This window comes from Odocoileus virginianus, chromosome 10, assembly GCF_023699985.2.
Source record: "Odocoileus virginianus isolate 20LAN1187 ecotype Illinois chromosome 10, Ovbor_1.2, whole genome shotgun sequence".
NCBI classification, from domain to species: Eukaryota; Metazoa; Chordata; class Mammalia; order Artiodactyla; family Cervidae; genus Odocoileus; species Odocoileus virginianus.
In genome coordinates this window covers 8,241,302-8,257,193 of record NC_069683.1, presented here as the reverse complement: position 1 = coordinate 8,257,193, position 15,892 = coordinate 8,241,302, and the positions used below count along the sequence as shown (strand labels likewise).

Genomic DNA, 15,892 nt, shown 5'->3' with positions numbered 1-15,892 from the left:
CTCTGTCCTTTGAGTGAACATGGCCACTGGCTTGCTGTGTCCTCTTGCGGTCTTTCCTCAGTAAAAACGCATCCCTGGTGTCTTTCTTCTTATAAGAACATCAGTCATACTGGATTAGAGCTCCACTTCCCTGGTGGTTCAGATGGTAAAGAGTTTGCCCGCAATGTGAGACCCAGATTCCATCTCTGGATTGGGAAGATCCCTGGAGAAGGAAACGGCAACCCACTCCAGTATTTTTGCCTGGAAAATTCCATGGATAGAGGAGTCTGGCGGGTTACAGTCCATGGAGTCACAAAGAGTCAGACACGACTCTAACTAACACTAACACCCTCATTTAATTTAATCACATCTTTAACAACCCCATCTCCCAATATGGTTATATCTGAGGTACTAAGAGTTGGGATTTCAAAAGATGAATTTTGGGGAGATCCAATTCACCTGAAAACAAATGTCAAGTCGAATGTCATTATATGAGTAGAAAAACTGAGGCCCGGAGAAAGAAAGTGATTTGCCAAGTTCAGAAAATAGAGCTGGAAAGAGAGTCTGTATGAGAGTTATTTCCAGCACGGCCCTTTCCCAAGACTTGTGTCCTGCCTTACGGGAGGCAGGAGACAGAGGCAGAAGAACCAAGAAAGGCCCAGTGTGGGGGCCAGAGATTCCTCTTTTTCTCTTGAAATTCCAGGCTTTTCACAATTATTTTATTCAGAACCAGATCTCTGTCCTGCTCATTCCTTTTCCTGTTTCTTGGCTGACATTTCTAGCGTTCAGGTCACTATTTAGATTCTGAATCACAGTAATATTGGAGAATATGATGTCCTTGTTTCTGCCTTAACATAGATCTGTCAAGACTTTGGGAACATCTCCTCAGTGATTTGCAAACTCAGACCCATTCTGGGACTCTGAGTCATCGCATTAGTGCCCCCTAATTTGCAGTGTATACCCCATCTTTGATTTGTAGCTCTTGGGTTTCAAGAATAACCTGCATCATCGAAAGGAGTTGGCCTACGTTTTGGCGAGGCTTCTTCTAGGATGCATCTGCTCCCTTCTAGGATGGAGATGGGGGAAGGGGTGACTCCAGATGTGGCTTAAGGCTTCCTGGAATGTAGGACCATTAGTATGCCATGCTCGTCTTCTGGCCTCACCTTGCATTTCAATCTAGCCTTCTGTGTTGTATGAGGTTAGAAAACTAGTCTTCCCAGAGATAAAAGGATCAGTTTAACTCTAATTCGCATAACAAAATTATATTAAGCTTCAATTATATACCAGCCACTGTGTGTTGGGGGGGATTGCGGGAGGGAGGGGGGCAGTATAGTTAATTAAAACTAGCTTGTGGCAATATTCTAACACAAACTACAATAAAAACAAAAAACAATGATACAAATAAACTTATTTACAAAACAGAAATAGACTCATAGACAAAGAAAACAAACATGCTTGCCAAAGGGGACCAGGGGAAAGATAAATTAGGAGTTTGAGATTAGTATGTACACACTACATATTAGTATATATATATGTTTATATACAGATATAAAATAGATGATCAATAAGGACCTACTCTGTAGGTCAGGGAAATATATTCAGTCTATTGTAATAACCTACAAGGGAAAAGAATCTGATAACTGGATTACTTTGCTGTACACCAGAAACTAACACAGAAACTAACACCTATGCTTCAATTAAAAAAAATAAAAGTTAAAAAACCCCAATAATGAATGTACTAAAAGAGGGGAAAGACAAGGAGAGATAAGTGTAGTCTAGGACTTAAAAGCACAAGCTCTAGAATCTGAAAATCCTGAGTTTCAATTTCTATTCTATCACTTACAAGCTGTTTGACTTTGGGAGAATTAGTCACCCTCTTTATGCCTTTACTTATAATAGTCAGTTTATTGAGAGGATTAAAAAGATTGCAGGTAATGTCCTGAACACATTGCCTGGCACAGAGTTAGTGTCCATTAGATGGTGGCTATCATTTTAACTTGCCTCTCAGTTGGTGTGAAAATTAAATGACCTAGACTCTTGGTCTCTCCTCCCCCTCACCTAAACTGCAAACCTGCTTTTTCTCCGATCTTTTCCACTCAGTAAATAATTCCTTCAAACGTGCCCATTGCTCATCCCAGAACCCTCTCTCCTCCTCATTCCCCATAAACTAATCAATCACCAAGTCCTTTGATTTACCTCCAAAATATATCTCACATCTACCCACGTTTCTAAGTCTAAGCTACTGTCATCTTTCACCTGATGCCTGTAATCGACTCCAACCTGGACTCCATACCTGCGTGTGTGTTAGTCATTCAGTCACGTCCCACTGTTTGCAACGCATGACCCATAGCCCTCCAGGCTCCATGAAATTCTCCAGGCAAGAATACCAGAATGGTTGCCATTTCCTGCTCCAGAGAATGCAGTCTTCATAGGGCAACCAGAGTAACCATTTTAAAACGTAAAACCCATCATGTAACTCTTTCGACTGAGTGGTTTCCCAAAGCTCTGAGAATGAAAATCTAAAATATTCTCCAAGCCTTGCACGATCTAAGCCACAGACTCATTTTCCCAGCCTCCTCTTGCACTCTTCCCGCCCTCTTTCATCATGTCCCAGTGGCATTGCCCTTTTTGGTGCCTTATACAAGTGAGAGTTTTTCCACTTGTGGTGGTTTGTAAAAGTTATAAAATTCTTTGTAAACTTTCCATTTAATAGGTGAAGTCTAATTTTCTTCTCTTTGTGTGTAGAACGAGACAGAGATTCACTTCTAACATAGAGAGTGACAGAAGTGATGCTATATGACTTCTGGGGCAAGGTTATACAGATGGCGGTGGCTACCTGACTCTGTTTCTGGGACGGCTTGCTCTGTAGGAAGCCGACCTCCATGTTGCAAGGATACTCAAGCAGTCTGTGGAGAGGTCCATATAGGGAGGAACTGAGGCTTCTTGCCAACTAGTAGCATCAATTTGCTATCCACGTGAGTGGCTTAGAAAATTAATCTCAGTCTCCATCAGGTCTTCAGATAACTGCAGCCCTGGGCTGCAATCTTGACTGCAGCTTTACCAAAGTCCTGCCCCAGGGTCTTCCCTGGTGGTCTAGTGGCTAAGTCTCCACGTCCCCAATGCAGGGGGCCCAGGTTCCTTGGTCACGCACTGGATCCTGTATGCTGCAACTAAAGATCTCGTGTCCTGCAAGGAATATGAAGATCCTGCAAGTTGCAACTAAGACCCAGTACAGCCAAATAAATAAATAATAAATAAATAAAGGGCCTGCCCCACACCACCTCCCCACCTACTTTCTTTCCTCAAGACAGAACTACCTAGCTAAGCTCGATAAGAATTCCTGACCCACAGAAAGTGTGGGTATAATAAAAGTTTATTTTAATTTTAGGCTACTAAGTTTTGGAGTGGCTTGTTACACAGCAGCAACTAACTAAAACACCAGCTCAGGGCCTTCACAGAGGCTAGTTTCTCTTCTTGAAACTCTCTCCCCATCTCTTCCTCAGGTTAACCATTTTTCAGGATACAGAGGAGGGCAGGGTAGTATAAAAGTGGGAATAGAGAATTCCATGTTTCTTGGTGGAGGAAGAGGCAGGAAGAGATAATAGCATCACACATTTCCAAAGAGAAGCTAGAGAGAACTGTTTCCTTCTCCCAGTGACTTCCCGAACTATCAACCATTCACAGCAGTTTGAAATCACTTAAGGCAGTGGGGTGTTTGAGTGTTAGTCACTCACTTGTGTCTGACTCGTTGTGACCCCATGGACTGTAGCCCGCTAGGCTCCTCTGTCCATGGGGGTTCTCCAGGCAAGAATACTGGAGTGGGTTGCCATTCCTTTCTCCAGGAGATCTTCCCAACCCAGGCATCGAACCCAGGTCCCCTGCATTGCTGGTAGGTTCTTTATCATCTGAGCTACCAGGGAAGCCCCCAATATAGTTGAAGTGTTTATTTAATGCTGGAAATTCACCCTAGGGGACAGAAGGATGTAAAAGTAAAAGACACCATAATTAAGCCATTCTTGGAAATGATGAGGGTTTTTTGTTTTTTTTTTTTTCTTTTCTTTCCCAAATACCTTCACATTAATGTAACTTCAAGCCCAAACATTCTGGGAGATAAACAGTCTGGTAGTTACGAGAAATGAGAGGCAGGATGTGCCCCAGGAGGAGGGGAGCACTGGCGTCTGGCCACTCCATTGACCCTACAGCAGGGCCTCAGACACAAAAGCCCTGAGCAGCTGGAAGACGAAGGACTCCTCAGGTTCCCACATGAAGGCACTGTGGGACCTAGAGTAATTTCTCTTGCATGGGTTGATTTATTGAAAAGACAGGTCATGGTATGACTAATATTTTCTGGAGAGTTCACTGGGGAATTTTCAAAGTTTCTGGAAAGTGTACATGCTCCAATACCAAATAGGCAAAATTGCATGGTTATCAACTCAGTAAGTTTTATATTCCCCTGCTATAAAATGATGGGGTTGACAAGAGTAGCTTGAAAGTCCTTCCATCTCTGAGTTTCAGTGATCAGATGAAAATGTTAGGATCTCATATGCAAAATCATGGACAGTACTCTTCTATCAACTGAAAAAGAATATTTTCCAGGGTTGGTAAAGAGGAAAAAGTAACTTAGAGGAAGAGCCTTGCAATTGTAATTGATTATTTACTTTTTTTTGTCTTTTTGCTGAATTTATGGAACCACTTGAGGGTGAAGAGGAAGCAGAAATGTGTTACAGAAGCAAAGTCCTTGAGCCTGAAGAGTTAGAAAGGGCCATCATGGGCTATGAATGCAGTGCTTCTGTGGGATTAATAAATGCCCATTTGAAAATTTTCTCAATGAAAAAAAGAGATAAGATGCCTCTTTGTCTCCTTTTACATCTCTCACTTATTTCCTGATCTAAATTCAGTGTTTACCACTCTTTTTGTGACCAGTGGAATTTTGCCAGTAGGAACACTGCTAGCTGAAGGCCTTTAGAAAAGCTAGAGCCATTCTTCTGGCCTTCATTCCTTGCCAGAATCCTTCTACTCTCGTTTCCATAAGGCACTCTTGTCGCATCCTATTACTTCCACTACTTTCAGAATGATATCACCTCAGTGAGGTACCATCTTTTCTCTCCTTATAAAAGAAAACAGACCTGGTTTCTTTAACCTTTCAGCAGAAGCAAATTCCCCAAATCCCTCTGTCACTCTGGTCGCCTTCTGCTATGCCTTCTCTAGTTCCAAAATATCCTATTTATAGAAAGAATCCCAGAATGAGCTCAGGACTCAATATGACCTAACCAATCCTCTTTACATGACTAGAATAATTTTCTCTGCCTCCTTTTCAGTTGTGCAATGTGCCCAATATATTCCAAGCTGATTCTCTTTTATTTTATTCCAATACATAGGAAATTACAAACATTCAAACTATGGCAGTGTGACTGATTGATGTGAGAGGTTGATGCCCATTATATTCAGGAACTTTCTGGAATTAATGGATTGAAAAGTAAGCTAGCGTTTGTGATATGTGTAACATTAGGATTAAAGGAACAGGTCTCTTCCTTGAATTATTTCTTGTTATTTGGCATTCACTTCAGTTAATAAAGAGATTAGCTAGTTTTCAATGAAGTCATAATGCAAACAATACCATAGGCTGCAGTAGCATTCACAAAGAGTGGTCCAACCTCGTCACCAGGTGGTTTGTCGAAAATGCCAAATCTTAGTCTTCAGGATCCACTTTTAACAAACTGCCCAGAACACTCACGTGCACACTAATTATAAGAAGCATGTTTCAGCACCTATGAACATTTCTTTCCAGATACTCTAGGCAAAGTTGATTTGAAACATACTTTGTTAGGCCTGATCACAATATGGACTTTTACTAGTTTTTTCTTGCCTTTCCATGGTCCTAAGTTAGACGAGGGCTTCTCTGGTGGCTCAGTAGTAAAGAATCCACCTGCCAATGCAGGAGATGCAGGTTCCATCCCTGGGTGGGGAAGGTCCTCTGGAAAAGGATATAGCAACCCACTCCAGTATTCTTGCCTGGGAAATCGCAAAACAGTCAGACATGACTTAGCAACTAAACAATGACCACAAAGTTATATGACTCCTTAGGGGTTTGCTTTCTCCTTTTACTCAATTTCTAATATGCTCTTACATTTAGCTCAATGTATTTTTTCACAAGCCCTGACCTGACATGCTCTTGACCTGTCTTAATCGCCTATCAACCTTTTGTATTAACAACATCACTTCTCCTCTACTTGCCACCCAGACTTCCTCTTATTCATCTCTTGTCTGTAGGATGGTTTAGACAGCGTCATTCAGTTCTTCCTCAATATTCCATGTGGTCTTGCTTCAGCCTCATTATGGGGTTGTCTGGTTTTCCTGAAATTGAGTTAAGTCATATCCAGATCTTCTGTCTCATGCTTACTTGTCAGGCTCAGGAATGCAAGAGGTTATTGCAACTGCTGCTGCTAAGTCACTTCAGTCGTGTCCAACTCTGTGCGACCCCATAGATGTCAGCCCACCAGGCTCCCCCATCCCTGGGATTCTCCAGGCAAGAACATTGGAGTGGATTGCCATTTCCTTCTCCAATGCATGAAAGTGAAAAGTGAAAGTGAAGTCGCTCAGTTGTGTCCAACTCTTAGCGACCCCATGGACCCCAGCCTACCAGGCTCCTCCATCCATGGGATTCTCCAGGCAAGAGTACTGGAGTGGGGTGCCATTGCCTTCTCTGTATTGCAAACACATCACAACTTTTCTAAGGCTTTCTCTTGCTTGCTTCTTTTTGATGCTCGGATTGTTTCCTTTCTAACTAAACTAGGTTTGTAGATGGAAGATTCCTTGAGTTCTTTTTAAATATGAGCTCAACACCAGGCTCTTGGCAATCGCTGCCTATTCTTGTTTTCAGAAAGCCTTCCAAATTGTGCATCGTGATTCTTTGCTTCTCCTTCTATTGCCTGTGGAGAACCATTAGAGATCAGGAAGTGACTAAGAGAGCCAATCTTTCTTCCTACCTGGTCAGAATCACTTCTTATATCATGAGCAGAACTCTTTTACTACCTGTTTTTCTTTTTTTTCTGAGCCTCCCAGACAGTAGCTATATCACTATTTGAGGCCTTTCTGTGAATACTTTTCTTTATTGATTACAACTGATCCTTAGGTAATGGCTGGGAGAAGGCAACTGTTGACATGTTGGCAATAATTAACCATGTCCAATTCAGCTGCATCATCTTCACCTGACTCATTGACTCTTTATAGATTATATCTTGGGTCTATTAGACTCTGAGATTCTTTAGGGTAGGGAATTATTAGTACATGGAGCATCAGCTTCTATCAAAGTGCCTGGCATAGAACAAGTACTGAAGGGGAAGGAGAGGAAATATAAGTAAGGGGAAGGAAAGGAAATAATCCATCCAACACGAGGTGAGATGGGAAGCTCGGTAATTAACTACTAACAGATTGAGGGGGAAAGCTGGGAGAAAAGAACAAAGGACTCTAGTCGATTCCGCCTTGACACAGGAGAGGGAATACCCAAAATATTCTTTTTAATGTGGCTTGCTGTATTTCCTTTTAGAAATTGAGAGAGGGGGGACTTTGTCTCAAGAGATATTCCAAGCATCTGCTTATGCCCTAAACAGAAGAAATCCTTTTTCATTTCTGATTTTGTAGACTTCTGTTTTGTTACCTCTCTCCCATTAATTCCGAGACTCCTGACACATCGACTTAATGATATTTTTGTGCCTCCTAGTCTTGATAAGCCCCTTCTTATTAATTTTTGTACCATTATTCATAAAGGTACAGGCAGAGGATAAACTTTATGACTTTGGTAGGAAACTGCATGTGAACATCAAACCATTCACTGATAAAGAACACAGTACTCCTGGTTTGAAAACAAAAATCCTTCCTTCTAGGTTGTATTAATACACTTGCCTTTAAATTTGGCTACACTGTCGCATTAGTAATCTTTAAGAAAGGAAGCTTTGTTTACTGTTCAGTTTGAAATGTTCTTACCAGTACTAAAAATGAATGGGGTCAGATGAACCTAGAGAGGTGTGATATTCATATCATAGTTGACTAGGGCTTTGTGGAGAAAATAAGATGACCTCAGGAATAAGTGCTCCTGAGATGAAAACTGTGGAAGGTCCAGTGGTTGGCATCTATCTTAACAAATTAAATGAATGCAAATTTTGCTTATATTAGAAACTGGATTTTTTTTTTTTTTGCAGATGTAAAAAAGCAAATATGTAAGTGAATAGATAGGATAAAAGGTGGAAAGCTGATAACACACCAAGAGAAGAGAACTTTTCTTCAGATCACTGAGAAATCAAGAGAGGAAAATATATGTATGTCAAACACCATCTCTTAACTCCTTTCCTCAACTCTGTATAGCAACTCTCTTTATATAACAGCTCCTGTCCCTCACCAAGGGGATTCCCTAGTGGATCAGACAGTAAATAATCTGCCTGCAATGCAGGAGACACAGGTTCCATCCCTGGGTTGAGGAGACCCCTGGAAAAGGGAATGGCTACCCACTCCAACATCCTTGCCTGGAGAATTCCATGGACAGAGAGGTGGTCACTAACAGTTGGACATGACTGAGTGACTTTCACTACTTTTTCGTCCCTCATCTTGCTCTATGAGTTATAGGTTTTAGTAATGATTCCAAGAAAGAACAACAATAGTCAAAAATATTCCTTGGGAAATATTTTCAGCACAATCATGTGTTGTCTAAATCATTTCAAACTAATCAGTCATTCATGCTTTGAATCCCCAGGAACCCAAGTTCACAATTCAAGATATCCCACTTAGTATCATACAAAATATGACATTAATTTTCAGAATAAGGATCCATCAGAGAAGTAACTTAATAGTCTCTATACAGATAACAAACTGTTGAGGAAAAAGTCATATAAATGTATCATAGATGATGGGGAATAATCATGTTCATTCGGTAATCATCGCCTTGGGTTATTTCAAGATTTCAGATCTGTACATGAGACACAGAATACTTAATTACAGTATTATGAATTGCATTCTCAGGAAACTGGTTTTGTCCACAAAACCTGTACCCCAAGACCTCTGAGGATGGCTGTGCCAGCTGATCTAGGCTTAGGGCATCATCTGCTGGCTAATTCGTGGATCGACAAAAAGTGGCAATCTGTGGACAATCTGAACAGTCCTTTTAGTTGGAGGGAACTGTTACACTGGCGATTGTGAAGGCGTGTGGCATCCTTTTATGATGACCCATCTCAGGTCCACAGGAGCCTGGCAAGTCAAGAACTGTCCCTAATGAGGTCCGACAAGCATTTGCAGAATATGTACTTCGGCTGGATCCAAGTATAAGCTAGGTTGGCTCTGGAAACATCTCTTGAGCCATCATCAACTCAACACTGGACTTACTTGTAGTAATAACAGCCCAGTACCAATGGAGACTCCAACGAACAGAAGTCCGTATACAGAATTGGGAAGTATAGCCTGTTTTCCATAAGGAAGGCATTTCTGGGATGGGAGGGGGGAGGGGAGAGAACCTTGAATCAGCCACTGAATGCTAATCTTCTCTTGCTTCTAATCATCCTATCGTGTAACTGAGGTTTATTCACCTAAGGAAGCACGAATGTCATTCAGACACAGCACTTTTGATTGGCATAAAGAAACTGGAAATTGGAAAAGGTTGGATGGTCTGAAACTTAAGAGCTATCCACCATCTTCTGCAGCATCTCTCTGCCTCATCCCTGCAGTCGACAGCGCCGCGGTCAGGGCCTGTGACGCCGTTGGTGGGCTTCCCCTTCGTGGGAACTCTGGGTGGAGAGTAACATCTTGGTGTTGGTGCCCAAACGACGAAACCTGAAATGCGTCTGGGGACTTTCCAGGGCACTTGCGCTCCTCAGAGCGACCGGCATCTCCATAACAACTGGTTTACAGTCGTCTTCCGTTCCTCTGCTCGGCTGTGGAGGCGCCGACTGGGGGTAGGCAAAGGGCAGCTTCAGTGGAAAGCTACCTTGGGTTAGCGCCTCCCTAGGCCGGGGGGACGCTGCGGACGACCGGGTTATAGAGCTCGAGGCCTGAGATTTCGCGAGCTCTCCGCAGGTCTCCAGCAGAGAGCCGCGCCCCCTCCCACCTCTTCCTGCTTTACCTTTATTTTACACATGGGGCGGGGGCGAGGGAGGTGCGGGTGAGGGGCGGGGAGGTGGTTTGTTTCCTTTTGCTTTTTTCTCGTCTTGAAGTTCATTCCATCCCTTCTAAGTTACTTTCCGCCAACACGTGACCTCTCCAGCGGGAAGCGCGGGTGCTAACCGCGGGGCTTCCTGGGAGAGCCCCTCCCGCGGAGCTCAACCCCATCTCCGGCTTTTCAACCGCCGCTCCGCTTCCCCCTCGCGCTCACCCGGGCACCCTGATGGCCCGGGAGCCCGCGGATGATGCGGAAGCGACTCCGGGGAAGAAGCAGCGAGCGGACGCGGAGCGCCAAACCGCTGCGGAGGCACCCCTCCCTGCCTTCGCCCGCGGCTCCACACTTCGCGGTGCGCCATGCCGACCTAGCTGCGCACCCGCGCTGCTAACTCACATTGGAGAAGCCATAACCCATTAGAGCAGACGCAGTCAGAACTTCATTCAACTCGGCCGCTCGAGAGCTCGATTTACACAGGTTCCTGTGGGCAACTAGTGGCTCGCTCGGATGCCTCTCGCCTAGTCATCAGTCCCTAAGAGGGAAAGGGAAAGTTGCCGGGCTCATGCGCGCTTCCACGCATGTGGTTGTTCCCAAGGACAAGTCACTCACCCTCACCCCCTCCCCGCCTAGCCCCCCATCCCCCCCCGCTCCGACTTGATCATCATTCACGACCTCATCAGCTGGAGACCCTTAGTCATTGGGGGGAGGGGGAGGGGTACGAACTTTTCTAAGAAGTTTCCTTTTTACCAAAGGAGTCACAGTGAGTTGGTCACGTAAACAGCAAGGATAGTCGTCGTCGTTGCCGCCCCCCGCTTTCGCCCCCCTCCCCCTGCGTTTTTCTGGTATTATTATTAAAGCGGTAGCCTTCTGGCGCTGACAAGCAACAAGTTCCCTAGCGGTCTTCCCGCCCTAGCCTGCCTAGGCGAAGGTTTTCTTACCTGGCGACAGGAAAATCTCCCGAGTCGAGCTCCGCTTTGCCAGAGCCCCAGGTGTGACCTGAGCAGTGGGCAAGGGAGCGGTGTGCAGGCTGGGTTATTTACATGAGGGTACCCTGAAACTCCCCCACTTTCCCCGGGAACTTTCTGTGCCAGGACCCAGTGACCGGCGGCTAGAAGGCAGCCCTAGGAACCACCGCTATATAGCAGGGCACTTGGGCAGTCATTGGTAACCTCGCTCATTCATTAGAATCACGTAAGAACTCAAAAGGAAACGTGTCTCTCGGAGTGAGGGCGTTTGCGTAAATCTATAGGTTTTTCAACATCGATGCGAGTTGCTTTGTCTTCTGTAGTCGCCAAGGTGGTTGAGAGTTTAAGCTTGCGGATATTGCAAAGGGTTATTAGATTCATAAGTCACACCAAGTGGTGGGCGATCCACTGAGCAAAGCCGAACTTCTCACATGATGACTTCAAACAAGACACATTACCTTCCAGCATCTGTTGGGGAGACGGGATTTTAAGACACTTGAGTCTCCAGGACAGCAAAGGCACAATGGTGAGTAGCAATAAACCCTGCATTATAATTGAAAAATCTTGACATGTTGCTTAACAACGGGCATATCACAGCTCTTCCTAGCACTTCACACGCCAAAGAACAGCAGCTACTCAGGCCAGGAGAATCGGGTTTTTACATAGTGCAACTTTAATTGGAATCATTTGAGATTTAACACAGCAATGTGGAACTGCGTGGAACAAACTTGGAGTTGGAGGGAGGGTGTGTGTGTTATATTGGCTGTTCAAGGCTGATGCTTCTCTCCCAGCCTTCTTGCATTCCATTCTTTGCTTCTATGTGTGTGATATATGAGCATATTCTATGATTTAAATGTGGGCATGTAATTGACATTCGCAAGACGATTAATTTCCATCTTAAAACAATAATGCTATTAGAGATTGGGGTCAGGGGGTGGAGTGGGGGTAAGGATACGATAGAGACTGGGAGTTTGGGTGCAGATGGGGGTGGGGTTGGTGGGAGAGAAATAAGTCAGAAGGGCATATTGCCGGTAATGAAATGGGTAAGCCTCTCATAGGAGAAAAGGGTCTCATCAACATGTGATCAACTATTAACAGGATGGCTTTGGCAAAGCCATCCGCACGTGACAAAACGTAAGGAAGTGGAAGAAACCGTCTAGAGCAATATCAAATATCACTTAATTACAGATTTTTCAGTCTTTTCCTCCCGCCGCGCCGGGTGTGTAATCCTGGAGATACGAGCCCATTCAGCACCTTGGACAGAGCCAACGGATTTGTCTTAGGTGGTGGTACCCCAGGTAGCTGTCTCGGCCCCGCAGTAAGCCAGCCCTGTGTCGCCCTTAAGAAGCGTCTTTTCGGAGGTTCGGCTCACACTGAGATCGGGGCTGGAGAGAGAGTCAGATTTTGGAGCGGAGCGTTTGGAAAGCGAGCCCCAGTTTGGTCCCCTCATTGAGCTCGCTGAAGTTGGCTTCCTAGCGGTGTAGGCTGGAATAGACTCTTGGCAAGCTCCGGGTTGGTATACTGGGTTAACTTTGGGAAATGCAAGTGTTTATCTCCAGGATCTAGCCACCGGGGTGGTGTAAGCCGCAAAGAAGGTAAGCCCCGGGGCGGGGACCCCCTGCAACCCCAATTTTTGAGCTATTTTGATACTCGATCTTCCCGAGAGGACGCGCGGTGGAGGGGAGGAAGTAGAAGGAGAGTATGAGAGGGGGGTTGTTTCTTGGTATTTGCCCAGTTTGAATTGCCCTAGGTGAGAGCCTTGGGGTAAAGCGAGAAGGGGGGTGGGGAAGCTCAGTTTTCCTGCGGATATAATGAGTTTAGTTAACTTGGACCTGCAAATGTCTGATTCAAATGTAAGATTTCTCTCTCTTTTTCTCCCCTTCATCTCCTTCTTTTCCGTTCTCTGCCGGTGTGTGTGTGTGTGTGTGTGTATGTGTGTGTGTGTATGTGTGTGAGTGTGTGTGTGTACAGTAGGTTCATTACTAATTATGAAGCTTTTACCCAACATTCGATTTCCTAAATTTTGACTTTGTACCATTTAGAATTAGGCGGTGGAGGTGGTGTGCGGTGAGGAAAGGGGCGGTGGAGGTGGGGAGAGGGTAGGAGGTAAAGCTAAATCTCCAACACAAAATGCATCAAGGTAATTTCAGCTCTTCTAGGCAGAAGGATTCATTCTCTCTGTATCCCTCCCTCCCTCTCTCTCCCCCTCCCTCCTTCCCGCCCCCCCCCCTTCACCCCGCCCCCTCCTCCTGCCTCCGTCCCTTCCTTTTTCTCTCTTTCCCTCCGTCGCCCTCGCGCCTGGCTGGATGTTTCTGTGGGTTTTTTTTTCCCCCCTTGCCTTCTTTCCTCCCTCCCGACGAGTTTCGGGTGCTGGCTTAGAGGGCTCCCGCTTTCTCAAGGGAAGGGGAGCCTCCGAGATCGCGCTCCGCTCCCCCGCCGGACTGGATGCCTCTCTGAGCCCAGGTCCGAGTCAGTCGGGGTAACGAAGGAAAAGGGGGCCTCTACTTGGGAGGAGAGGTCCTTTACGGGCCGAAGAGCCAGGGAGCGGGCCGGGGAATGGGGTCTGGGCAGCTGGAGGAGGTGGAGGAGAGCACGAGTAGCTCCGCGCGGCGGCTGCACCCAGCCACCAATCAGCTGGGTGCACAGACCGCCCAGCCGCCGCGAGGTTGCACCCGGAGGCGCGTGTGGAGGGCGGCCCGCTCGCCGCCGCCCGGGTGGGCCAGGGGGCGGGGGTGATCAAAGCAGCTCCGAGCCTCCCAGTCTTCCGTTCCACCTCCCCTCCTCCGTCCCAGGGGGACCGAGGGCGGCCGGAGCGCGCGACAGCGTTGTCCTGCCTCCCCTCTGGGAGTCTAGGGACTTGCGCGCCCCTGCGCAGGAGCCACCATCCTCTCCACACTCCTACAACCCTCAACCTGCCCCCTTCCCGGGCCCTTTGTTCCGGCCTCCGGGCCGAGCCGGGTGGTAATTTTCACCCCAGGGCTTGTGCGTTCTGGACTCCTTCCTGGATCAGCCCTCTTTAATTAAGAGACAAGGTTTGAGGTGGGGGTGGGGGAGCCTAGGGGAAAACCTATTTCCGAAACTCACTGGACTGTTCTAGCGAACGAAAAAAGAATTCCAACTCTGCTCAGGTGAAAAGAATGGATTCATAGGCAACGCGAGGATATTGTGGCGATTTAGAAGGGAAAAAAAAAATAAAAACCAGGCACTAGGATCAGATGACGGTGATAGGCTGCTACGCACACAAAGGGAGCGTTGGGCAGGGTTTACGGAGCAAGCCTGCAGCGAATGGGGCACAGATTGTTCCGAGATCCAGTCATTTTCTCAGTCAGATCTACGCGCAGGGAGGGGAGGGGAACGAGGCGGGAGGGGCTGGGCTTGGGGGCGGGGGGATTTCTGATCAGTCTGATGCAATTCCAAGCGTGCTGCAAAGGAACTCCAAGGAGTCCGCATCACCGTCGCCGCCCACCCTTCCCAGATGGTGCTGTTTTAAATACGGATCTGCAGGGCTGAACGCAGAACTGGGAGATTTATTGCAAAATCCCGAGAAGGGGGGGAAACGGGGAATGGAGGGGCAGAATTTAAAGGTGCAACACTTGCTTTTCCCCAAATCAAGCGGCAACCGGTCGGCATTTTTTTTTTTTTTTTTCCTCGTCTGCCTGTCTCTGGATTCTAATTCACCAAGGAAGAGGTGTAAATATTGTGACATTTTGAGGCGGTTTGATGGATGAGAAAAAAAATCATCTGTCACTCTAAATTGCAGAGTTCCCTGTCTCCTCGAAATGCCTCGCTAGCGAATACTCGCTGCTGCCTAATACAGTTGCTAGGGCTTCAGATGAATGCACCGTTAAGGGAATATTATCCTTTTAGTCGACTTGCCAATTTATCTGACAGCCAAATGGAGAAAATTGTAGATTTCGAGTCTTCGGGAGACAAGGAGGGAAAATGCTTACCTAATTCTTGTAACCTCGAGATCTTTAATAACTTAAACCTCAAAAGTGTCACGTCATCCTCTCTCACACGCACTCACATACATATCCTTGACTTGTAGGTGAAATGGTTTCGCCTGGTGTTGTGAAAATGAGTATCACTTTAAGAATAGTGCACCTGATCGTCACTGTTTATGTGTATTTACATAGAGCTCTTCAGTACGAATGCAAGAAATTTCAACTGTCCTGTTTGAAACTAGAGGGAACATTAGGTGTTAAAAAGGAGAGGGGAAGAAAGAGGAAAGGGGTATTTTTGACCTTAAAAAAAAATGAACAGTTAACTAGCCTACTTTTGTGCCCCCTGGTCTTGCATGTTAATATTTCTGTGTGTGAGACTTTAGCTTGGTCTAGCTCCCCCAATGGAATATATCAGTATTGATTCAGATGAAAATATATTCATTTTGCCTGTAGCTTTTTCAGTGTCATTGATAGTAAGACCTACAACACAGCAATTTTTGGAAGATAGAAGAGAATGTCTGAAAGAGCTTTGCAAACTGGGAAGAAGACACTCCATAAGGGGGAGGTATCACTATGTCATTCTCTGCGTACAGAATTTTCATTTCAACCAGAGTGCTAGTTATTTTTAAATATCATCTAATGTATATGGTAAGGCAGTAAATGGGATATTAAGAGTAAGTTCTTGTTGGCTTACAAAATTTTGTTTGTAAAATTGCCTATCAGTGTAAATTGGAAAGAATACCTTTAAAAGATCTAAAATCAAAATTCGTATGCTTCTTTGTTCATTTGCCAGACTCTTTCCCTATCGAATCTGTAATCTATATTCTTAATAAGAAGAGAAGCTAGTGAATTTAGTTTCTTTCCTT

The 15,892-nt window shown here is 45.5% G+C and overlaps 1 protein-coding gene across 5 annotated transcripts in view; it reads left to right on the top strand.

Annotated features, from left to right (window-relative positions):
- Positions 1-10,815: 10,815 nt before the first annotated feature.
- BDNF (brain derived neurotrophic factor) overlaps positions 10,816-15,892 on the top strand; it is a 57,939-nt gene continuing 52,862 nt past the window's right edge. Inside the window, exon 1 of one of the 5 annotated variants that reach the window (XM_020903256.2) lies at positions 10,816-11,608. In XM_020903256.2, coding sequence (XP_020758915.1) covers positions 11,606-11,608 — 3 coding nt within the window. In that variant the 5' untranslated portion in view covers positions 10,816-11,605. Of the gene's footprint in view, positions 11,609-12,297; positions 12,381-12,409; positions 12,678-13,474; positions 13,546-15,892 lie in introns of those variants that run through there. The other 4 variants (XM_070472970.1, XM_020903260.2, XM_020903259.2 and 1 more) reach the window with 4 other exon arrangements.